This window comes from Camarhynchus parvulus, chromosome Z, assembly GCF_901933205.1.
Source record: "Camarhynchus parvulus chromosome Z, STF_HiC, whole genome shotgun sequence".
NCBI lineage: Eukaryota > Metazoa > Chordata > Aves > Passeriformes > Thraupidae > Camarhynchus > Camarhynchus parvulus.
Genome location: NC_044601.1, coordinates 62,038,046 through 62,062,891, shown reverse-complemented (window position 1 = coordinate 62,062,891; position 24,846 = coordinate 62,038,046). Strand labels below are relative to the sequence as shown.

At 44.4% G+C, this 24,846-nt stretch overlaps 1 protein-coding gene across 2 annotated transcripts in view; it reads left to right on the top strand.

Annotated features, from left to right (window-relative positions):
- DNAI1 (dynein axonemal intermediate chain 1) overlaps positions 1-24,846 on the top strand; it is a 137,164-nt gene that overhangs the window by 80,935 nt on the left and 31,383 nt on the right. Inside the window, exons 14-18 of one of the 2 annotated variants that reach the window (XM_030968791.1) lie at positions 939-1,028; positions 5,601-5,688; positions 7,534-7,613; positions 14,128-14,276; positions 15,154-15,253. In XM_030968791.1, coding sequence (XP_030824651.1) covers positions 939-1,028; positions 5,601-5,688; positions 7,534-7,613; positions 14,128-14,276; positions 15,154-15,253 — 507 coding nt within the window. The remainder of the gene's footprint in view (positions 1-938; positions 1,029-5,600; positions 5,689-7,533; positions 7,614-14,127; positions 14,277-15,153; positions 15,254-24,846) is intronic. The other variant, XM_030968793.1, reaches the window with a different exon arrangement.

Below are 24,846 nucleotides of genomic sequence, written 5' to 3'. Positions count from 1 at the left end.
TATCTGCTCCATTGCTTGGACAGGAACAGATATACCTTTGAAAAGCTTCTCAGAACCTTCTGAAGTGCTCGTCCCCATCCTGATCTGACAGATGCCAACAGGAGTGTGTGCTGACAGACCCAGTGACAAGTCATTCTTTTCCCTTCAGTCTGATTGAATTCCCAGATCTGAAAATCGAGTGTTCTTAATGCTTTTGGTCTAACTGAAATGTCTCTTCTAAACTGTAAGCCATTTATCTGAGTTCTAATCTCTCCTGCTGAGCTGTCACAGTCGAAAGGCAAATCTCCTTATGAGGCAGACAGATGCTCTGAAGGTATAGGGAGGATTTCAGATTTAATGGAGAAGTTTTCATCTCCCTGAAACAGAAGTACCCCAAGGACCCTTGTCACATGTTGCTTGCAAGGTCTTGCCGGCACCCCACACAGGGGTAGAAAGCTAGTTTGAGGTTGTCTGGCTGAAGGGCAGCCATATGGCACTGCACTAATGCAATGAGTAATGTAATTAGTCTAATGTGAAAGGCAAGGCTAATGCTTGGGGACCTCTGTGTGGCACCACTGGTGGTGTTTGGAGATGTCTCAGGGGTCTCTGGGATGGTGCTGTGCCGCAGTGTAGAGGTCTGCTGCCCAGCTCAGACACCTCATAAGCCCTGTCCTTGATGGAAATACTCCAGTGGCCATGGGTGGGTGCAGAGCTTCCAGGTGAGGGGCTTTAGTCCTGTGCTGGAGCATCCTGCGGGACAGTGACTGACCAGAGTGCTCAGGACAGTTCTAAACCTGCTGGTGGAGATAAGTGCTCACACCAACAGCTTCCAGGGTGCAAACCAGCTACTCTTTAGGAAGGATTTCAGAAGACTTTGCTGAGGCCATGGGACTCTGTCCTGCTAATGCTGAATGCCTTGTGCTGACTGGGACTGTCTTCTTCTTTCTTCTTGTTTTAAGGTCAAGTGGCAGAAGGATGACATGGACGGCAATCGCAACTTCTTCTCTGTCTCCTCGGATGGACGCATTGTTTCATGGACTTTAGTTAAGGTAAACAGTGGGTGGCAATTTCTTTTTCCAATGAAATTATAACCAATTGCCTCAAAAGTTCAGTGATTCATTAGTATTATTTTTATTTCTAATGAACTTGAAAAAAAAATGTTAGCAATAGCAGCTGGTGCAGTCACAGCTGGTTCTGGGGCTGCACATTGAACTCTGAAATGAAGCAGGGTCAGCCTACTCATTGTCAGGACCTAACCTTCATCCTGCCTGCACCTGTAGCACCCCATGGGCCTGAAAATGAGAGCTCATTTTCCCGCTTGGCAGCAGCAGGGATTCAAGCCTGGCCCTTGTTCTCATACTTCCTTTGTCCCAGAAGGGTCAGCTAGACACAGAACAGAATAATCTGCTTTTTTTCACAGCTTCCAGATTCTTATCCCCAAAATGCTCCCCTACAGATTGCAATTTGAATTGGGAGAGGGTCAATTTAAATTTCTCCCCATGTGGGACAGTAGTACAAAGTTTGCATTTGCAGTGAGATGGCAGTGTGCTATCAGACAGGCTTCTCCCTGCCATGCCATTGCCTACTCCAATACACATCCAATACAACCTTTTAAAACTAGTTTGCATGCCCTGCCTTTGTTCGCTTTTCCTTTTGGAGTATGTTGAAATATGTTGATAGAAACCTAGAATAATTGTCCCCAAATGACCCTTAGATTCATGTCGCTGAATCCCAATGTGTGGGTTTTTCTGTTGGCTATTTCATTTAAAGATTTCAAATCTCTTGCTAAAAAATAATTGCATTGCCCTAAATATGAGTTTGAAGCAGCTGTCCCATTATTCCCCAACAAAAGAAATTTCTTTACATCCTAGGATGCTCATTTTTCAATCTGTTATACCAAAGCTTGTCAGTTCTGAAATTTTTAGGCCTTGCTGCCATGGCAGGGATTAATTTCTAGCATTACATGTAAATCTTAGCCTCATGTCCAGGTCAGGAACAGGAGCACCTCCTAATGAACAGTGTAAGCACAGGTAGATGGCACAGATTTTGAAGTTATTTTTTATAGACTCTTCCAGGTTCATACATGCAGCTTCAGAATCAAAAATCCCTTCTGCAAAGTGCCTCTCAAGTCCTTCTCCCAGAAGAGCTCCCTGGACAGGGACATACTAAGAGTGTCTCAGCACTCAGCTCCTGTGTTATCCCCTGAATAGGAATGCCCAAAAGATTTGGGTTGAGGTGAGCAATACATGCCTGCAGGCAGACACATCCAGATGTGGTGATTTGGCAGGGTACACTTAGCAACTGAGCTCCAGTAACTGAGTGTGCTCAGCATGGCCCCCTTAGGAGGCAGGGAACACTGGCTGAAGTCTCTTACTTAATAGAAATGCCACAACTGGGACAACCTAAGTGTTTGCAGATGGACTCTGATAGCAGCTCACCCAGCAGAGGGTCTTTTGCACCAGTGCATAATGGTTTCCACATAATAATCTGTTTTTGCTGTCCCTTGAGCACACAGATATTTTCTTCTATGTATCCTTAGTATGACTTCTAAGATCTGCATCCACTTAGCTCACCATAATTTCTACTTATTCCTTGCATTACTGTAACGAACTTTGCCTTACCCATGTGAAAAGACAATTTAAAGGTTTTGGGGTTTTTAGATGAAAGTACCTCTGAAATTTTCAGAACTAGTATCTACTTAGTAGGCAGGGGTGGAAAACAGCAATGTTTTAGGTGCTGTCTGCTTTGGACATTTTTTGGGGGGACAGATATTCAACAGAGAAAACAAAAACCAGGATGAAAATAATGTTTTGCTGTAATCTGTGGGATTTTTATCCAGAAAGGAGAAATGGACAATCTGCTTGAACTCCAGTTTCACAAGAGCTTTTTCTGGGTTTCATTTAGAGTAAAATTGAAAACACTCCAGAGGTTTTCTATTCTACCAAACCATGGTGCAAACAGGGAATAAGTGAAAGAGTGCTTCGTTAATCTTTTTGAGAGGGCTATCCAGAAATAAAGCTCCTTCCAAACACTGTTGGCTATTTGACACTTCCAAAGCTGAGAGCACAAAGTGAATAATTTCATTATTTCTTCCAGATGAATATTTGGCAAACCACACTCAAGATTTGGATAGAAGAGTTGTCAAATGTTAGCCAGGGACGGTTGATCCGCCTTGACCATAGTGATTGTCTCTGTTAGAAATGGGCACAATCGCTTTGGACAAATTTCATTAAAAAGCACATGAGTTCTGTGTATTTAGACTGTCTTGACTTTGGGTCCTCATAAAGGTGTAAAACATCAGTGAAGGATGCAGGACTTCTGCTGCTGGATGATTCTATGCCCCCCACCTTGGGGTGTACACATTGCCTATCAAAAAGGAGAAATGTCTCAGCCATTTCAAAGAATTGTTTGGGATGCAGCATGGCACTGCTTCTCAGTCTGATGCTCAGCAATCCCATGTTTGATTAGTAGTCGTAGTTCACCCCCTCCTGTGTGACCTACAGCTAAATTACTGAACAGCTCTGGGGCTGCTTCATCACTTAAGGCTAATAAGAAGTAAGGGGAAAGCAGCAGCTGTAAGGCCTGATTCACTAATGCTTACAAAGTGCTCTGCAATTATTAGGCAGAAGCAACATATTATTGCTTGGTATTCCTGGAAGGCCAAATTGTCAGCAGGCTGTTTACCCAGAGGTATATGTGAATGGCTCTGGTGACAAAGAGCCCCAGGAACAGAAGTGGTTTTTATGCTGTGAAGCTGGGTACAAGATAAAACCAACACAGCAGGGAAGTCTGCACAAGCAGGGTCCTTTGTGAAGGGGAGGGGCTGCAGAAATTGTCCACAGGGGCCTTTGCCAGGTGAAGGTACTGGGAGAAACCTTCAGAGGAAGGCTGCAGAAAATTGTGGGATTAGAAAGAAGGTCTCTTGAAGTTTGCCCTTCTACCAGAACACAGAGATAGTGTGCTAGCACATCTCTGGGCCTGCACAGATCACACGTCTGTCACCCTGGGTGTATCAACGTGACCCACTGCAGGCAGCTCCAAAGCTTCTCTTTAGATCAGAGTCATGTCTAGAACAGGGCACATGCTTTCTGGAGAGCAGGCAGACCTGGGAGCCTGAGCAGAGGCAAGTGCTTGCTTAGCTTGTCCTGTCTGCACTCCCAACAACCCACCAGCACTCCTATTTGGACATGCAGTGGAATATGCTCTGCTCCTGATCCCTCTGGGCACTGCTCTTTCCAGTTCGTGTGCATGTACACCAGCACGTGTGGCCTCTCTCTCAGCATCTCTCCTGCCTTTACTCACTGCATCAGACTTGTAACCAACGTGCTGTAAGAGCTGCTAAGGTGGAACTCTGCAGGAGTCTGTCCTGCTTCTTGCTGCTTTCTTGGAGAAAAATTTACTGCCATCAATAAGCCAGCGCATGTGGGTGTGCAGCAGTGAGAATTAGTGAGAAGGAAGAACATTGTGGAGTTTTGACCTTTGCTGAATCTTCTGTAACTTTGTACCCCCAGAGTATGATAGAAATGCCTTATAGAACATTGTCCTCTCTCAACTGCAGTACTGAACAAGATCTTCTCCCACGCTCCCCAACATGGAAATTCCTGGCGTTGACTTTGCCAGGCAGAATTCTTTTTCCACCTGAGCTCTGCTCTGGGCTAAGAGAAGCTTCAACTACAATTTAATTCACTGAGCTAAGTAGTGGTGCTTCAGTGGGATACTTGCATATTATACCATCCAGTCCACAGCCCATACTGCTCACTAATCATTAGTTGTTTGTTCTTTGTATCACATAATCAGAGAATCACAGAGTGGTTGCGGTTGGCAGAGACCTCTGGAGCCCCAGGGTGTTCTTACAGTCACAACTAACTCCATTCTGCAGTGGTATTCCAACTCCCAAAGCCAGTCTGAGAATGTAACTTTCCCTATGGTTGTTTTTTTACATTTACCTACATTATGTCTATTTGCATCTGTCTTTTGTCTCACACCTCGATTGTAAACTCTTTGAGACACAACCTTTTGGCCCTGTGTTCACCACCTTGCACAGCAGTGTCATGATAGTTCTTTAGAACTCTGCTGAGAACAGAAACATGGGGCAGTTTTCCCTTGGAGCAGACTGCTTGCTAGCTGTTGCTGGCATCTCAGAGCCCATGACATTGAGAGTAGTTTGAACTGAGGCTGCTCTGGGGATAACAAGATGTTAAGAAGCCAGAACTGGAAAGATGAGAAGTTACTATTCATTAAGGTGGGGCTTTAGTTAGCTCCTTGTGAATATGAAATGTCCATCTTAAACCACACAGGGTGATTTAACTAAATACTATGATTTAAGCTGACTGTGCCAATTTCACTAAAAAACACTGGCCCTAAAACTCAAAATTTTCCAGGTCAAGTGCACATGTCAAGGTAATGTACCAATAGCTCTCACTTCCACTGCACCAAAGCATCAGTTTCCTGAAGGTTTTGTGGAAAGCACCATGTTAGCAAGCTGCCAAATGTGAAACATTAAGCAACTTCTGGGCAGCTTTTTAAAATTCCTCCATAAAATTTGCCATTTCAAAGTACTGAATGTCTCTGTATTGTTGCTGCAAAGCATGCTATTCATGTGGAATCTCCTCTGCCTGCAGAATGAGCTGGTTCACATGGATGTCATCAAGCTGTCAGCAGATGAAACAACGATGCAGGGGCCAGAGGGGCTGCAGCTGCAAACGCTTGGTAAGAGCCCAAGTCCTTGCCATGCTGATTAATTACTGACACAAAGCCTCTAATCAGTCATTCTGGGAAATTAAATTGGGAACAGGGTGTTGAGATGGAAAGGAGCTAAAGGAGGGTTACGCCTCCTTGCTTTCATCATGCAGTAGGGCAAAGTCTGTCTGGAGCAATGGCCACTGAGTCAAGTTTTGCTGGTTACATTTTGCCTTTACTTACATAAAAAGATGAACTGAACATTATTTCAAGAAATGTCCATTTTACTGGGCTATCTCTGTGTGGATAAAGCACATACCTGTTTATGTCAAAACTCAGTTTTGTTCTTATTGTCAGACATTGATCTGGACTGGCAAAATCAAGGTGAAAAGCAACCTCTGCCCTTTCCTGGGTGCACAGTTCACCCAGCCAGCTTTGGGAATGTGTCTCATCGAGTTTGGGCTCTGTAAAAACACAGTGTCTATTCTGAGCTACTATGTTAGGCTCCCTCCATACAAAGTGGAGTCAGTGCAGTCCTTCTAGGCTGAATCCTCTCATCCTGATCATCCTGCGCTTGAGACAGGATGGGATGAGTCAGCTCTGGAGGTCCTAAGCACAAGGAAGTCCTTGGGGAATCCTCTTATCATCCTTCTACACCTGCTTTTGGCTGAGAAGATGGGACCTCTGTTTGGAGGAGAGCCTTGCTCTGCTTTTAAGGATTGCTGTGTTTCTAGGCTAGTAACTGCTGAACAGGCTGTGGGAAGCTTTGCAGTGCCACAATAGGTTGCAGGAAACCAGCTAAAGCAGCACACTGCAGAACTCTCAGGGCTTTGGGATTATTTGTTAGTGTTACTGGGAAATGGATTTTCAAAGACTTGTCTTGAATATTAAACAATCTATTTGAATGTTAAAAATGCAGATGGTATTAGAGAGTTGAAATTACCCTAACAATTCCTTTGAGGACTACATTTTGTTAATGTTAAAGACATAATGATGACTGCCTGTGCAGAAAGTTTCTGTAACTGTGTGTTTCTGAGCCTTGTCTGCTTGTTCCTGTTTCTCATCTGATGGTTGCTGTGGGTATCCCTGCTGGTAGGGACAGCCTCAAGTAGGCCTGGCACTCAACAGACATCCCATCTTCTGTTCAAGAACCCTGCTGAAATTTTCTTTCACCAACATGTGAAATGGCTTTCTTGGATGGTGATGCATCTGCCTCAGGAGCAGAAGCCACAAAATCTCAATGAGTCACATCCTGTTTGTGGTTGACACCTGTTTTAAACATAGTTCACAATGTTGCACAATTCAGGGCTTTCGACGTTAACAGGATCCTTCTGTCCCTAGCAGAGGATTTCTTCCCAAAACACATTCTTTGTTATTGGCTTTACTGAAGTGAGCCTGCTAAACGGATTCTGAATTAAGGGAAAAAAGAGCACTGGAAGGTCTGGTGGGGTATTTTTTCACTGGGCTCTTTTATGCATAGGAAATCACTTATATTTTTGTGGATACTAAACAAACAGAAATTATCTGTTCTTCACCAATAGGAGATGGCCAGATCCTTACAATATTTATGTTTGCACCAGGTATTTTTGACTCTTAGTAAAATGAATCCGAGGCTAAAGTGGTTTCTGGTTACCTTTTGGTTCTTTCAGTACCCTTTTACATGTCTCTGGGGTGGCTGTTCAAATTGCAGGTCATGGGGACACGCACAGCTTGGAAAGTTTAGCAGAAGGGGTGTCTGATTTATTTTGGGAGCTTCTGGCTAAGAAATCACTTCTGAAAACACAGGCAGTGTGTGTTTACCATAGGCAGGAAGCATGTTTTGGCCAGCTGAACCAATTCTCTATGTGACAGACCTTTTTTTTTTTTTGTTAACAGGCAGCGGGATATCCTTTGATTTTCACAAAAAGATAGACTATTTGTTTCTTGTTGGTACTGAAGAGGGCAAGATCTATAAGGTAAAAATTATTTCTTTATCCTTTGTTTTACGTCCCCTGACCCATGTGTGTCTTTCAGGCTCATCATCTGAACTGTTTGCTCAGGTGGTAACAAAGTACAGCTTCAGAGCCTGGTCCTGCCCTGGGATGCCTGTGGTGAGCTTGAGACCAGAGCAGCACTGCAGAGGGTCACAGGGAGCTCTCTACACAGACCCAATTAAGACTCTATTTTTTTCATGCAAACTGCATCCCAGAAAATGCTTGGCAGACTGCAGCTGTGCAAGTGAAGTGCTAAGTAGGATCAGAGCAGAAGTTAAAAGGCGTTGATCCTCTGTCCCCATAACTGTGGGGAAATGGCAGGAAAAATATCAGCTGTTTTCCTTTTTAGACTTGTTATCCTGTGAGCAGTCAGGCTAATGAAGCCGTATTTCCTACGGATTAGCATCCTGCAGCCCTTCCCTTCCACAATCACAGAGAATCATTTAGGTTGGAAAAGACATCTAAGATCTTTCTAGATCCTTTCCCAGTCCCACTTTCTTCTTGCTTTCTTCTTGGTAGGAACCTCCAGTCCATTGCTATGTACCCAAACCTTCCTCTGGATCACCCCACGCTGTTCCCAGCTCAGTGATCCCACCTCCGGACTATAACCCTTGTTTCCTGCAGGTGCTGGCCACCTCCCCTGCAGTGCCCTCCTGGTGCCTTGGTTCCCAGTGCCAGGCAGGAGCTGTCAGCCAGCCAGCTCCAGCCTGTGCTGAGTGCAGCAGCCACACTCTGCTTGTCCTTCCCACACTGGGGACACTGCCCAGATGTTTTGTCCTCTCTGGCCATTGCTTTTCACAGAATGTGTAAGACCTTAATGTTACCACATCCCACATGCAGCTGGCTTTGGCTGAAAATGCCAGTGAGGGCAAAAGTTGTTTGTGAAGAGAGATGAGCACACAGAAGGACACAGGCATCATGTTTTCTTGAGAAATTGAGTTAAAAATAGGAAGTTTTGAGTTCTGCTGTATTTAGCCTTGAAAATAAAGCTAGTCATGCCTTCCTAATACAACTGTTATTTGCACAGCATTCCTCTGAGGCGGCACTGGGGCTCTGTTAAGTCTGTAGCCACAGCCCTTCATCGTGGGGGGGTGGACAATCAGCAGGAGGCTGACCTGCAGAGCAGGTGCATCCAGCCATACCTAGAGGACGATCTGAACTCCTTCCCCCGTACCCCACCTGCAAAATGAACCTGAAACAGAATAACGACCTGAAGGAAATCATACCCTGAAATCAGTATCAATAATTTAGGCAAGATATGCTTAACAAATATGTATCCCTTGCAGAGGGATTATGCTGATTGAAATCTCTCCCTTGGCCAGGCAGTATCTAGGGAGGATTTCTGAGTAGTGCTCACTTGCTTTGGACAAGATAGGTACGGAAGGGAGGTGGGAGGAGTGGGCAGCTGAGCTGTTGGCAGTGGGCAGTGGGTAGGTGCACTGGTTTTTTGTTGGTGCTTTCAGAACACAAAACGTCCATACAGTCACGGGCAGATGTTCTGAGTTGTCTGGTCACCCACAAGAGTTGGTACCCTGGGTATTGAACTCGAAATTGATGGGTACTGTTGTGTTTAGTCCTGATCAAAAGGCAGTAAGGAACCACAGGTTAAAATTCCTCTGTGTTTGGGTGAGTGATGGATGTAGTGTGGCAGTAGGTGTCAGTGTGAGATGGGGGCCATCAGGAGAAATATTCAGGATTGTGTCCTGGCTGAATTACACAGGAAAGGAAACTCTTCATGGAGGAGCACTGGTCAGGAGACAGTTTGGCATTGAAAAAGCTGTAGGTGTTTCTGCCTTAGATAATTTTCAGTGAAACTAGAACTAGGATGGGGTTTTAACATAAGAAGTGATCCCAGCCATGAAGCCATGCAGATATTTTAGCATTCTTGTGTGGACAAATGTGGAGAGATACTGATACATAGCATCTCCCCTTTCATTGTCAGGGTTACTGGTAAGCAACATTCTTGCATTGGTGAGCCTCAGTGAGAGGTAACCATTCTTACATCGTGCAACACAGCCCTATAAAACCTTGCTGTTCCTACAGGCAGGAAGAGCCTATCTTCAGTCTGACTGTCGGGGTCAACAGAGGGAAGAGAAGTCTTGTGTGTATCATGAACAGGCTTTCACAGTATCTACAAAAAACATGGGGAAGAGTTCACCCATAGCATCCCCCAAGAGCTTGCTACAAGCAGTTTCAAAAGTTTGGGGGTCAGCTGCTGCTCCAGACATTTCTGAAGGAATACCACGCACCTTCGTCACATACTTTACTGAAACACTGCACATCTGAACCCATACTGGAGCTGCCCATGGACTGTTTCCTGTAGCCTTGCTCCACTTGGATACTGGGAGTAGGGACAGTCCCACAGTAGCCTGAGCAGGAGAGAGCTGCTCAGATCTCTGTGCTGCACTTGCATCTTGAGTGAGATGGACTGCTCACGTGCTGTCTGAGTCAGGGATCAAACACGGGCTGCTCTCCCCACGGGCTAAATTTTAGATTATTTATTAAATAAATTGGAAAGTGAATTCTAGAGAAACTTTTTTTTTTATTTCCCCAGAAAGCAGGCATGCCCACAAATAGCATGATAATATGTTAATTCTTTAGCTGCAGAACAATTATGGTGAAGTTCTGAAAATGGCTTCGTTAATAGTGTTTCTGAAGCCAAGAAATCATTATCTAAATTACACACAGACTAATCTATTGCCCTTTTTTGTAGAGGAGAAACTGTTTCTGAATTAATATGATTCTGTAACGCAATTCTGAATGCTTTTTTTGCATATCTTTCTTGCTGTTTAGGAATTGTTCAGCTTGACATCAAAAAGTATGGTCTCTGAGATTCATGTTGAAACATTGTGACTCTAAGTCTCTGGTCAGAATAACTTCCAATAAACAGACCTTCAATAGAAAAATTGTGAGGAAATTTGAATACACTCATGTAAGAAAGGCTTTGTTTTTTTTCAGTTTTCTTGAGAGTCGCAAATTAATATAATAAAACCTAGTGCAAGACTGACTAGAAGAAAAGGTTATTCTAATTTTAAACAAAACTAATTTTACTCATTCTCTTATACTACATACCAGAACATTTGTGTCTTTCTGTTCAGGACAGGATGATGATGATGATGATGATGATGATGATGATGATGATTATTATTATTATTATTACAGATTACAAGGGATGGTGGTTGTTAAATCCTTATCACATCACTTGAGATTTCCTTAAAACATGATGACAAACTGTTTTCTGGACAGGCTCTGACTTCCAGTGACCCTTTAGTAATAGAGAAATAATTTGCCTCAGTGTTTAGCCTTGCTTTGTATTAGGCAAAGTTGTTTTCATTGTCTGAATATTTTATGGTTTAAGTTCTATTCTTCATCTTCTCACCATCTTATCTTTGGGGCTTCTGCCTGTGTTCTGTCCGGTTGTCTAGTCCCCGGACTGACTGAATTTTTCATCAATTACCACAGTTCTTTCTCTTATCATTTCCTACTGTTCCTCCCTATGTGTTCATGTGCCTTGGTTTCTACTTGTGAGCACTTCTGCAAATCTCAGCATTTCTGTTACAGATCTGTACAAGCAGTCATTGAGCTAAAAGCAGGAGAGCATCTAGTGTAGCTGGTGACAGCCTGTCCACCACAACATGGGACACGTTAGTGTCTGGTTTCTAAAAAGCATCTGGTTGTCATGAGAAAGTGCCAGTGTTGGGCAGTACTGCCTTTCTCTTGCCAGATACAAACCTTCTCTGAAAAAACATTGCTCTTGGATTTCTGTATTGCGTAGATTCTCTGTGTTCCTGTTAGTGAACTGAAGAAACTCTCTGCCTTATAAGGACAGTAATAACCACCAATTCACCAGGTATGTGGGAGAGTTTTGTGTCAGACTAACGTCTAGCGTAAACTGAAGTGCTGTTGATGAAGATTATTCATAAGTTTTGTGTCCTCAGAGTTCTCCTTTTCTCACAGTATTCCTCCCCCATGTTTTGTAGCCTTGTCAAGAGTCATCTTTGACTGGTTTCCTGTATTGCCATAGACGTATTTTTGCATTTCTGTCTCATCATAAGAATACTGTTTACCATTCAAACACCTCTACCATCATTTAAGTAAGAGAAAAACACTCCCAGCAAATTTGAGCAGTGCTCTAGAAGATCAGAGAGGCTGCACAAATTCCTTCTCTCTGAATCTAGTCATCCTCTTCAAAGCTCTCCTGTCAGGACTTAGGTGTCACATATTCCAGTGGCTCTGTTTTCATACTGACATATCTAATAATTGTAGGGTTCTTGAACTGAATAGTAGGGAAAGACTTTGCCAGCAGTTCTAGTTAGCTCAGGAACTGTTTTTATTCATTAAAGTCATATTTCTTTTCTGAGCTTTTTCTCAAGTTTGTGGTGTTTCTTCAAAATGCATCTTGGGAAGAAAGCAGCCCTGTCTTGCACTCAGAGATAATGATAAGGGTTGTGGTTAATGTGGTGTGGGGCTGGCAGGCACTGCCAGAGCACAGTGGATGCCTTTAGGCTAAAGCACACATGCAAGGTTCATTTCTCACAAGGGACACAGGTGGGAGTCTGCCCTATACAAATCTTTTTGCTGCTGATTTTATAGAAAAAAATTCAGATCCCTTTCCTGTCATGGAGATTGCAAAGGCAGCTCTGTAGATCAGCACATCCCAGAGCATGATGGATCTCCTGTACCAGTGCCCAGAGAGTTGCACTGATCGAGGGCTTAGCCCCCACAAGCCTTTGAAAACAGGGCAGTGAGCATTACAGTTCTGTTGGAGGCAGACAAATCTGGTTAACATCTCACTCTTCAAAGTTCTCAGGTACTGGGGACATTCAATCCACACACTTGAAAGGACAGATGGACAAAGCAGCTTCTCTCTTGTGTTATTTACTTGTGACCCATCCTGTGTGTTTCCAGCAAAGTGACTTTCAAAACAAGCCAAGTACTGATTTTTCTGATGGCTGAACATTAAGAATTATGAAGTAGTGTTATGAAACATGGCATTAAAGGAGATTTCTGTCCCACAATTAAATGCAGGGACAGCAACACAGTGCAATAAACTATTAGCAAGCTATAGACACTGTCAGTAAATCTCAATAGGACATGAGCCACTTTCTTGTTTCCATTTCCTATCACAACAAGGCTCTCAGGGATGTAGGAGCTACTACTGCTACTGTGGAATGGTTTAGCACCCTTATTCCAGTGCCTGCATCAGTGAACAGTACCCAGACAGTAAGTGTCACTTGTAATAAACAGTTAAGCCTTAAGATTAGTTAGATCTTTGGTTTGCAAGGATTAAAGTCATGTAACACTTCAGCAATCCTGCTGCTTGTGCAGATGATGTGGTGCTGCATTCAGTAGGGAGTAATGAAAAGTCATTGCTGTGACAGTAGTGAGGCAAACCAACAGAAAATCCTGAAACTAACTCCAAGCTGCTGTATGAATACAGCTTGTGTGAGAACACAAGCACAAGGACGTTTCATGTGAGATGGGTTCTCTGTTGCTAGTAAAGGAAGCCTCTAACGTGCTTCGAGGGAAGGAGGTTTGGGGAGGATAACCTAAAATTCCCATGTACACAGAACTGACAGGATCTGGATCAAGTCCCTTTGCAGCCAATTAGATTGTAACTTCTCCCTACTTCATAAGCTCACATGCAAAGTGACTTTTCCAAGGGTCCCAAATGTTTTGCTTTTCCAGCTCTTAAAGACATCCTTCATTTTGCAATTCAGCAGCACCCACAGCTGTGATGCTGCTGGTCTGACCCTTGCATGTCTGTGTAGGCATTGTCCAGCTCACAGGCTGCTGTTGGCTGCCATTCAGTGGGGGCCCCTGGCCTGTCAGGGACATGCCTGAGTCCTGGATAGCCTCCTGGGACTGCCCTGGGAAGTCTCAAGTGGCACAACAGAAAGAGCTGCAGAGTTGTATAATGGGGCAGGCTCTCTGAGCAGGCTGTCCAGGGTGGCGATAGGAGAGGACTTACAGCATCTTTCCAAAGTATTTAGAGTCAAAGGGACTGGTAAGACATTCTTGTGCTGAGAGCACTGTTCCTGGAGGTTTTAACTGTGACACTTCAAATGCACACAGTGCTGTGAGCATTTGTGCTTCTGAGCAGAACACAGTACTGTGAGCAGCTCAGGGATGTTCTCCCCTGCCTTTCTTGTGAACCTTTTATGCAGGAGAAGCACAGCAGGAGCCCAGGCTGGCAGGAAGGCAATATAGCTCCCACACTGGAGAATGGTCTCAGGGGCCTGGCTGTTTAAATCCAAACAATTTCAGTTCCTATCTCTGTGTGTTGCAGGGGGGAGCAGGATGTTGCCTGCAAGTGGGGTGAAACAGCATGTGCTAAATTATTGATTTTCTGTGGCACTTCTGGGTACCAGCCGCCTCTTCCCAGCCAGCCCAGAAGATCCTGAGAGGCCATACAAGTAATTAGAGGCATCTTCCTACGTGAATTTAAGCTTCAGGAGGTCTAGCTCTGATTACTGAGTAGTTATTTCCATTGCAGTGTTCAAAAAGTTATTCAAGCCAGTTTCTGGATGTCTTTGAAGCCCATCACATGGCTGTGGACACAGTCAGCTGGAATCCCTTCCATTTGAAAGTCTTCATTTCCTGCAGCTCTGACTGGACAGTCAAGATCTGGGATCACACCATCAAGTAGGTCCTGCTGGGTTCTGGTGTGGGTGAGGAGGTCCAGCCTGACATGCCAGAAGAAGCACATGTTGACTCTGTTCATACTTTAGTGTCAGTTTCCTTCCCAGGTGTTTATAATGCTAAATTTTTTTTTTTTGTACTCCCCAGGTATGAGATTTAAGATATAGCATCAGCTGCTCCAGTAACTTGCCAAGCAGCATAGTCAGCCCAGAGCCTGCTTTACTTCAGCTCTGGCTTCCTTCAGGCAGGACCTACTGTGGCAGAGAAATGCTACAGAGAAATGTCAGGGAGTGGTTTCTAGCTTCAGGGGCCAGAAACCTCCTAAGAGCCAGAAAAGAAAAAAAAAAATTTGGAACATTTTAAAATATGGAATGAAGTTCAGGGTTAGTGGTTAAGGAATGTCTGGTTTCAATCAGGAAATTGATTTTGTTGTAAATCAGTCAGTCACATATTTCCTGTTGCCAATACTGCTCTAATATTCAATGTTGTTGACAGAAGTCCAGATAATTTTTTCCCATATGATTATTAATATTAACCAGAGAGACTCCATCTTGCTGTGTGTGTTGAGAAGAAGTTTTCAAAATGCTTTCAGAAAGAGAGAAGGAGAGAAAGAGAGAGAGAGAGAGAGAGAGAGAGAGAGAGAGAGAGAAAGAAACAAAGAAAGAAAGATGCTACCTCTCTTCTCATTGCAGCAGGTCAAATCCTGACCCACTTGTATTCATGCTCAGCTTTCCCCTTGGCTCAGACCCTGGCTGTTATCTGACATAGAGAAATACCCCATCTCCCACTTCTGCAACAGCCAGGTGTTCATGGCTCAGTGTTACACTTCCAGAGTGGCATGTGTTTATATGAATTCTTCTCTCTGTGTCTTTTTTTATAGGACTCCACTGTTTGTTTATGACCTGGCTACTGCTGTGGGGGATGTTGCGTGGTCTCCTTACTCCTCCACAGTGTTTGCTGCAGTCACCATTGATGGCCAGGTGAGAGGCTGGGAACAATACTGCTCTGATTCAAGCTGAGAGGAAGTCAAAGGAGATTAGGGCTGAGCATGGGAAGGGGCCAGCCCAGTCCTGGCCAGGCATATCAGGGAGCCACCAGCAGGAACCCACCCTTTTCTATGCTTTCCTACCTTTGGCACACACATCCCTGGGCATTAATCTCTCAGTCCTTCTCCAAGTAGGTGTTGCAAATGCATACAAGTCCTTCCCCGCTCTCTTGTTAACCATGTGAGTGCAGGTGTGCAGCTTGCACATGGTTATGCATGACTAAAACACTGAATTTCCTCAATATGAAATCCCCAGTACATCCCTGGGGATGGAGAGATAACGTTCCAGATCAGAACTCCCCTATACAAGCTGACATCAGGGCGTTGATTCTGAGCTTTAAAGGTGTAGAGCAACAGTAAAATAAAGTGGTTATATACTTACACTGATATTTAAAAATCATTTATAGTAATATGCCCAGGGTCAGCTCATAGAACTTTGTTCTGTTTAGATAAAATCAACATTTTTCCACCATGTGAGGCTGTCCCTAAGAGTAATAGTTTGGTAATGAACTCTGTAGATCAGTCCTAAACTGGTATGATGGCAGTTTTATTTTTGCCTCTAGCCAAGTCTTGCAGTAGCTCAGATGGTTAATTTGGGTTGGCAAGTAGCCAGGACATGTAGCTATCCATCAATACTTGTTGAATACTGTAAGAGTGCATTGCTCTAATACCATGAGCTTTATGTTTAGCTGCTACAAATTAGAAAGACTGTGCAGTTTGGCCAGAATTGCTCTAGCAAAAGGATAGCCTTTATGTATCCCTATCATTGAATGGATGCCTTGGCTACTTCATTGTAGTTTAACCTTTATATTATAGCAAGAAAATAATTTCACTGATAGACTGGCTCAGGCTGTGAATTTGTCTCTCCTAAGCAATAGAAATCTCTTCACTAGGTCACCTGTTGTCCCTGGAAAGCTCAGGATGCCACAGCCTACAGAATGTTGATGCTCTTCCTTCCCAGCCAGGGTCAGGATTGCGTCCTTCTTTTGTGAATCTGTCTGTCCCCAGTCTCCCATACACCAAATGAAGGGCCTGCATGAAGGCAGTGAGTGTTTTCAGTGCATCAGTCACATCCTCAGACTTGTTTTCCACAAGTGACATTGTGTGTGCAAGGATTCTGCTGGCAGTCATAGCTTTGGTTGAGTGCTAGGATAAGCAGGGCTGAGAGCTGTGGGTATCCCAGCTGTGTCCTGGTGCCTAACTGTGGGGAAAAGGATGGAGATGTCTGCAGGCAGGGATACGTGCTGGGCAGCGTGAACAGATGGAGGGTAAACACTGTGTGTACTTGAATTTCCGACTTACATGGTCAAGTTTTGGCAGTGAGTTCATCTCTAGAGGTGCCTCAGGCCACTTGAGCTCTTTCTCAGAGCTTTGCCTACTGCAGAGAAGCTGTTGTAGTCCTGACAAGAGTTGGCACTGTGGGGTCTTCCCATCCCACCCTCTGCTTGTCCTAGCCACATTAGCCGCAGCTTCCATGGACCTGGAATCTCTATGAGGCTGCTGATAAGGCAATAGCCTGTTTGAGTTGGCAGCACTACACTAGGGTATCGCACTGGGCTATCCTTGGATCTAATTCAGTAATCCTAAACAGAACCTAATTTAACAGGATCTAATTCTGCTTTATGCCTTCTATCCCAAACTCTGAGGAGAGTGGCCATCCACCAGGATCAGCCCAAAACTGGGATGGCTAGCAGGACAGGTCCAGGCAGGACCTGCCTTCCTACTGCAGTAGGCTGGCCAGGGCTGATGCTGACAGGAATTTTGGGTCTCTGTGTTAGCTACCAACCATGCAGGCTGCAGGAGGGTGTGTCTGAGACATAGCTTAGTTGCTATGGTTGAACAGAACCTTCTAGATCTGCAGTGGAAGTGGAATAAATAGTTGTTTACAGCCTTTTCTATTCAGGACATATTCCACTTTGTAGCAGAGTGCACTTGTGAATAACTCAATGCTTTGCAAAGGGCAGGCTCCATTAATGCCGGGGAAAAAATCTGCATTAACAGGATGCTCTATGATTCTCCAGAACAGAAAAATATAGAACATGAAGCCAGAAAATAAAACATTAAAGGCCTCCTGTTTGTGAACAGCCTCTGTCTTGGCATCTGCACATAATCATGCCTGCAAAATTTGAAGGTTGCCTGGAGGTGGTTTTAAAATCAGGCCCTAATTGCAGTCTTCAAGAGATACCTGGCACATTCTGTGAAACACTTTTCCTTATTTGAGCTGATGCTATATGTCCAAAATGTGTATGAGCCCCTTAAGATTGACTTGGAAATTGGGGCATTTTAGTATATAAAAATCTCTCAATCCCCATGAATTCAGGAGGTAGGGATTTAATAAAAGCTGTAAATATCAGGGTCATTATGATAAAATGTGTTTGTTGGCAGCTGGGCATCTGCTTTGGACAGCACTGCTCTTCATAAATAACCCAAGTGTGCACATTCCACTGCTGGTGCAGTGGATAATAACTGCTACTATTGCTCTCCATCATGTTCTGGTTAATTTCCTTAGTTTCCTGCTCTGCTTGCTGATCATTTTATTTCAGAAAGATCATAAACAGAGATTCATAAAAGAGAACACCTTATGTTGTAGATGGTAAAAGCCTGTCAGGAAGAAAAAGACTAGCTGGGATGAGAGACCCACTTTGGAAATAAAAAAAACTGGAGGTGGATTTGAATATCTGGACACTTCCATTTAGGGTACAGAAAATGTGGAGATATTGGTCAGCTTATTGTAAGGACAGAGGGCAGAGAAATGGAAGGGATTTAATTCAATCCTGCAGCATTTAGAAGTATTTGCTTTTGGGAGTTTGCTGTAAGTCCGTCTTAAACTTATATTTAAAGTATAAAAAAATAATTGAAACATGTAAAACTGGGATTCATTCCTGAAATTTCCTCTTGGTCTTCTTTTACTTTACTTTCATTAAAGAAGGAAATGATATTGATATTTCCTCCACTTCTGTGTGTGCAGAATTCACGCATGAATTGTTACACCTCTTAAAAATCCAAAGACTCATATCACAAGTGTGCCGCTGGCTGGATCCCAGGCTGTGGGCCATAGCTGCCCTAAGCAGTGGGTCTGATGGTGTGGTCAAGCTGGGCTTTTTCAGCCTGGAGAGGGGGTCCAGCAGCCTGCCAGTACCTTCAAGGAGGTCATTGAGAAGTTTGAGCCAAGATCTTCACAGCAGTACATGAACTGATGATGACACACAACAGCTGAAGTGAGTTGAAATGAAGGGTTTGGGCTGGATATATGGAAAAAACTTTAGCTGTGAAGGCAGTCAGGTAGTGAAATAGCTTGCTTGGAGAGGCTGTGCTGTTTCTGTCTGTGGAAGGCTTCAAGACCAGCTTGGACAGAGCCCTTAAAAAGCACATCTGTCCTCAGGGTTGACCTTCTTTAAGCAGAAGGTTAGGGACTTCTGTGAGTCTCTTTCAACCTGAATTGCCTTCTAATCCTAGGGCCCTATGAAATATCCTGTGTGAAAAGGAGGATCCCAGGGGTTTTACCACAGGCTTGTGCACAGTTCAGGTGCATTCTCTCTCATGTTTTTGTGGGCTGTGTTATTCATTACTAGTGCAGCAAGAGGAGGGTCTTGTTATAACCATCTGTAGTAAATATTGATAGCCTCAAGATAAATGCCATCCCAGTGTTCACTCTGCAGAGAAAACTGGTCAGACATTTGCTCCAGGGCTTTTCCCCATTAGTGAAACTGTTGACCTTTTAAGATGTGAAATACTTTAAACAACCCAAACCTTCAGGAAGTTAGTTAATGGTTTGTGCTGCTGCTCAGGAAGCAAGTGTGCTCTTTCCTGCTTATATAAACCTCTTTTACTGTTTGTACAACTGTTTTGAATGTGAAGCCTTGCAGACCAGCTTTCTGTTGAATCTAACTCGCAGGATAACATGCCAAGGTTATTCTGCCAGCTGGTCTTGATGCCATCCTTCCTCAGTGAAGAGAGAAGCATTTGCTTAGTGCTGGCACATGTGTGAGTGTACACAGAGCAATCTGCAGAAACTTGCTGCCCATTTAGCATGGACTTGAAGCAAAAGCCAAACTCCGTCTTTAAAGCATGAATGATTCTGCAGACAAGAGGCTTGTTAAACCTTTCAGGCTTGCAAATATTTCCCTGGGTATTGTTGACTTAGTCCTGCCTCTCCTTGTAGGACATGAATCAGGGGTGCCAGCAGCCCTCTCATCTGCTGATACTTTTGCTCAGAGATGTCAGGGCAGAGAACACAACTACAAATGCCCTTGTTGCATTTGAATCTTTCCTCCTCCCCTGCTGCAGTAGCCCAGGGGGATTATCCATACCTTGTGGGGCTACCACTAGCTCTGCAGGGCTGGGACAGGATTTTTCCTGGCTCTCAGCACCATGACCAGGGCAATTGCAGGGGTGTAAAGACACTGAATGAGCATAAGTCTCTTTGTCATCACCCAAAAGGACCTTTGAGTAGGCTGAAGCAGGTGGGAGCTTTCTTAAAATGGCCTTGAAATTGTATTTGCAGCATAAGTGGCTATTTCTTGTAAAACTGTTCATTTTCTTCTGCTGCAAAACCTAAAAGGCTCATTCTTATTCCCTGCTGAATCTTTGAGATTGATGTGGACTGCTGGAGAGTCAGCTTTAGAACAAGGGCTGGTGGCATGTCAGTGCTCAATGAGATAGATGGTCAGAGTCCCAAAATTAATGCTGCCTTCACTTTGTGCCAATTAGACTGTTCCCCATTCTCCTCCCTCTGCCACCAGACTCTTTGTACATCAGCATTTCTCTCCACTAGCAGCTATTTTTAGGGAATAAAGCTGGCCTGGAAGACTTTGGTTTACTGTGGCATGCTCTGAGCCCTCACTCCTATACTGATGTAGCCCCCCTCCCATCATAGCATGCTTTAGTGGTCTCCAAGCCTCAAAATGAGCATCAGGCATCTCAGGACACTACTGCTTACTCACATCCATTAGCTGCTGATTGCAGGTGAAGTGGCTTTATCAGCATTGTAGTTGGTTTCAGCACAAAGTCAAATCTAAACCCCTTTTGTCGATGGCTTTACAGGAATTGTTTGTTGGTTTTTTTTTGCAGACAGGCTCACAGGCCAATTTTTCATTACTAAAGCCATTGCTCTTTCAGATTATGAAATATGGCATTTTGACAAAACTGATCCACTGAGATTAACTAGTTCACTCAGGAACAGAGGAACCAAGTTTGCCTTTTTCTGCTTCATGGGTGTGTAAATCAAAAAAAATTACTTCGACAGCATCTCAAAAGATTTTGTGTGTTGATTAATCTGTTAGACTTTGCATAAAGACCTGCTGCGGGCTCAGAGTCCATCAGGAGAATCTGCAAGAGTTTATAAAGCTGCCCCTCTCTGGTCTTAATTAATGAATTAATTAATTCACTGCTAGGAATGGCTCCTCCCTTAGGTTTGAATTTGCAAGTTTGGACTTTTGTTGTTTTGGCCACTGAGAGCCTCCAGCTGTCTGTCAAATCGTTCTGTACAGAGATAGCAGCTCCTGAACCTTGATCTTTATTCCTTGGCATTTTATAATGACCTGCAATCTGTGCAGGTTCATTTTAAATGCCAGTCTCCAAACCATGGCAGTTCAGTGTCTGCCCTGAGAGCAGCTTTGCTGGCCTGCCATGGGGTGCAGGTGGCAGAGACCAGTGAGTGCCTCTCCCACCAGATGTGGTGCTGCCCTTTCCTGTGCCACTGCCTGCCCTTGCCCTTGCCCCAGCCTGCAGTGCTGACTCTCTCTGGCATGGCCAGGACCCTGCCAGCACGAGGAGAGATGAAGCTGCAGCCTGACACCAGGGATTGAATGACTGTGGGTCACAGCAGGGAGAGCGCAGGGGGACTGGCACAACTGGGATGTGTATTCAGGCAGCTCAGCCTTGGGAGATGAGCCCTGGGGCACTTAAAGGACTGGTTGAAACCATCTCCCTGTTCTTTATCAGGTATTTGTGGTGGATGTAAGAATAGGGAAGTGTCAGGAGACTGGAAAGAAAGACTCTTTGCCCAGTATTCAGTACTGTGACAGTGCAGAAGAGATTAGCCAGCCTAAACAAGGTACCCAGAAAGATCCTGGGACAAAGCATTGATTGTTCTATTTGTGAGCACTGGTAGATCAAGGAGCAGGCAGTCTAGTAAGATTTTACTAAGGCTATGTCACATAAAACCAATCAAATGCTGTTCTTAAGAGTAACAGGGCTGGTAGGTCAGAGGAAGGGGATGTAGCCCATGCTTACAGGCTGACTTCAGGAACACTGCTTTATCCTAATCACTGAGGCATTCAGGGGAGAGCCAGGCTGGCAGAACTGGTGACTGACAAGGAATTTAGCTTGGATAAACAAGCACTTTCTTGCAAAACAATGTCTTGGGGTTTCCAGAAGAGGCCAAATGGTCCTCAGCTTGTCTGAATGAATAGCAGCTCTTCTACATGCTGAGGCTTTGATTTCTTACTGACTTGTGGGAGCTGAGTCAAATCACCTAAGGCTGATGCTGTTTTCCTACCATGTCAAATTGGGAATGACCCAGTTCTTACTGAATGAGGAAAAGATAAGAGATGCAGCCCTACAGTTAAGTCAGGTGACAGGCATTCTTTTCCCTGATGTGTCATGTGCCCTGAAGCATCGGGCTGGGATGCTGCAGGACAGAGAGATGTGCTCAGCCCTCTCCCATACCTCAGAACATGCAGCTGGCTCAGCCCAATGCCTGCTCATCCTCCAAGCAGAAAGCTGCCTCTGAACATACCTGTAACAGAGCTGGAGCTTGGTCTTTCACCAGTAGCATGAAAGTGCTGTGAAAGGCCATGAATTTTATGATCAGGACCACTGAGGTTCAGTATTCCTGTGTTGTCATTGCAGAAGGCAATGAATGTTTTCTGAGTCAGGTCTCCTTTACTCCTGCCAGGACCCAGACTGCCCTGTGTGTCAGAGGGACCAAGAACTGTCTTGCAACATTCATTTGTAAGTGAAAAAAATGTCCTGCTCAGGAAAATTAACTGTATTGCAACCTGTTCTTGCTACAGTGGCATTACAGAAATCAAGCAAACTAAAGTCTCCAGGGCAGAGCAAGCTGGGCTGCCCTGCCTGCCCTGTGCCTTTGGCATGCTCCAGTAGCTGCCATGGTGCTAGACAGAGTCTGGGGGTGGCCTGCCCGCTTGTTAAATGTATTACCTGAGAGTTTGAAACAAATCATCTGTGGAGCTTGCGAATGGATGAGGGATCATGATTCAGTCAAGAAAATGAGCTAAATCGATCAAAAGGACAGCGAAAGCCAAGCTCTGAAAGAGATGTCAACTGGTAAAGGGCAGCGTGGTATTAAATTATCCCCCACCTTTTGCTCTTACACTGATTTTATTCTTTGTTGCCAAGTTACCAGGCATATCTGCCTTGTTCTTACACATATATATATTTCCCCCCAGTCTTGGTTCTGGATGCCATCAGGATGTTTTTGAACATGCTAGCCCACCTGAGGAAGGAAGGCTTGTAAGACTAGAATAAAAGTACAGGAAAGGCCCCAGCCGTGGCAGATTCAGTAGGGGTTTGTGGACAAAATAAAGACAGCGTCAGTCAAAGTAGCCCTTCAGCTCCCTTCTTCATGAGCCACAAAAATCAAGGAGTTTGTTCTGCTGGCAGAGAAGTTCTGCCAAGGGTTCTGCTTCCCCCCACATCCCCTTGCATTTCCCTTCCTGTTGCCTCAGGACAGGGAGCAAAAGGGTGTAAGGACAGAGGGGCCCAAGTCACCCCAGAGGTGCCAAGCAGATGAGAGCCTGGGCTGGCTTTCAAGCTGTAAGTGCAGTTGGTAGAGCAGGTGGGGAAAAAGAAGTCCAAAACTCCGAATATGGTTTGGTGCTGGAGCTGTGGTACTTGCCTTGGACATGCACTGTGCCATGCTTGCGGAGGAACTGTGTGGAGTTGCAGTGGGGAACAGCTGGATTTTAGGAGGTGGAATGCATTAGTGTGATTTATAGACAGAGAAGCTGTTGGTCTGGATAAGACTTAGCTGGATTTCTTCTCTGGCTGTTTGGAAGTCAAGCATCAAAGCAGCTCATTTATGTAAAACATTTTCTGCAATGGTGACACAATAGACTTAGATCCGTTATTGCTTGTACATCAAGCATGAAGAGGAACTCTGTTGTTAATGTGATGGCAGTTTAAAATTGTTCTAATTGGATAAAAAGCATCAGAAACTGCAGAATTCACTTGGTCCCACCTCAGAGGAAAATGGGCTCAGTGCTTGTTTTCAGAGAATTAGCAGAATTGCTACCCTTCCATCAAGAAATCTGCTTTGAACATCTGCCTGACTTATCTACTACCAGCCTGTCCAGCACTTCAGTACTGTGGGTCCAGGTTTCTTTTGATTGTGGTTGATACCAGCTCATAAATCCCCATGCTGCAAGGAGCTGCTTAACTCAGCAGCTTGGGCTTCATCTGGAAGATGCTACATCTTCTCCTGTACTTTCTTGGAACAGGCACTGAAGTTTACAAGGATCATAAATAAAATTGCTGTCAGAGTAATTGGTTACTGTCCAGAGTTTTATTCTCCTGTAGTCATGGGTGAAACAGAAGGGAATTCTTGCACTTTCCTTTTTCTGACATTTTTAGATTTTTTACTTCTCTCTTTGTGTCTTTTTCCATGTTTCTTGTTCTTGGAGTCTGATTTATGTTCCTTTAAGCAAGTGACCACATATTGTTTCTAAGTAATCTGTAAAAAAGAACTGAAATGCCCTTACTCACTGTTTTTTTAGCTCATTAGCAGAAAAAAATAAGGTGTCTGCTGTGGTCTGCAAGCAGCAGGCGCTCCACATTCCTCACTTGTTTCTACGAAATCTGCAGAAGGTATTGAAATGAGTTTGTCAGGAGGCTTTTGCTTCCTTCCCTGCTGATGTACACCAAAATGGAAACATTTTTGTGGTCTAAAAACCAGAGGTTTGAAACCTTCACTCTTTAGTTTCTAAATTGGTCCTGGATGAACAAATGTGGGTGAGCAAATGTGATGGCCCCAGGTCTCAGCACCTTCAGTGAGGGACCAGCCTCAACAGCATGAGAAGAGGCATGTAGAGCTGGCAGAAAAGAAAAGGACTCTCACTGGTTTGTAAACTCTGAAAGGATAATGACACAAGTAATATTTTATAAAAATGCCCTTTTGTACCAGCTGCTTGACAGTGTCTGAGTATCAGTTCTTGTCTGGGTGCTGCTGGATGGGTGCCTGCCCTGGAACCTGTGCTGCATGAAGGAGGGTCTGGACATGGTTCTGGCTCTGGTCGTCCTGGCTCCCCATGAATTTGATACTTGAGTCACACATGGGGTTGGGTAGCACTTGTGTGGGTCATGGCTGCTCTTCTCTGGGTCACAGACTCTGAGAAGGCTCATCTGGCAAGACTTGAGAGGTCATCTCTATGTGCAAGCAGTGGTCTTGGGGCAGGGCCCACCCTGGCAGTGGGATGGAGAGAAAACTCTGTGTTAGTGATTCTCTGTGATGGGAGATCCAGCTGGATCCCACTCCATAATCCTTAATTTCAGGACCTGAGCCAGCAG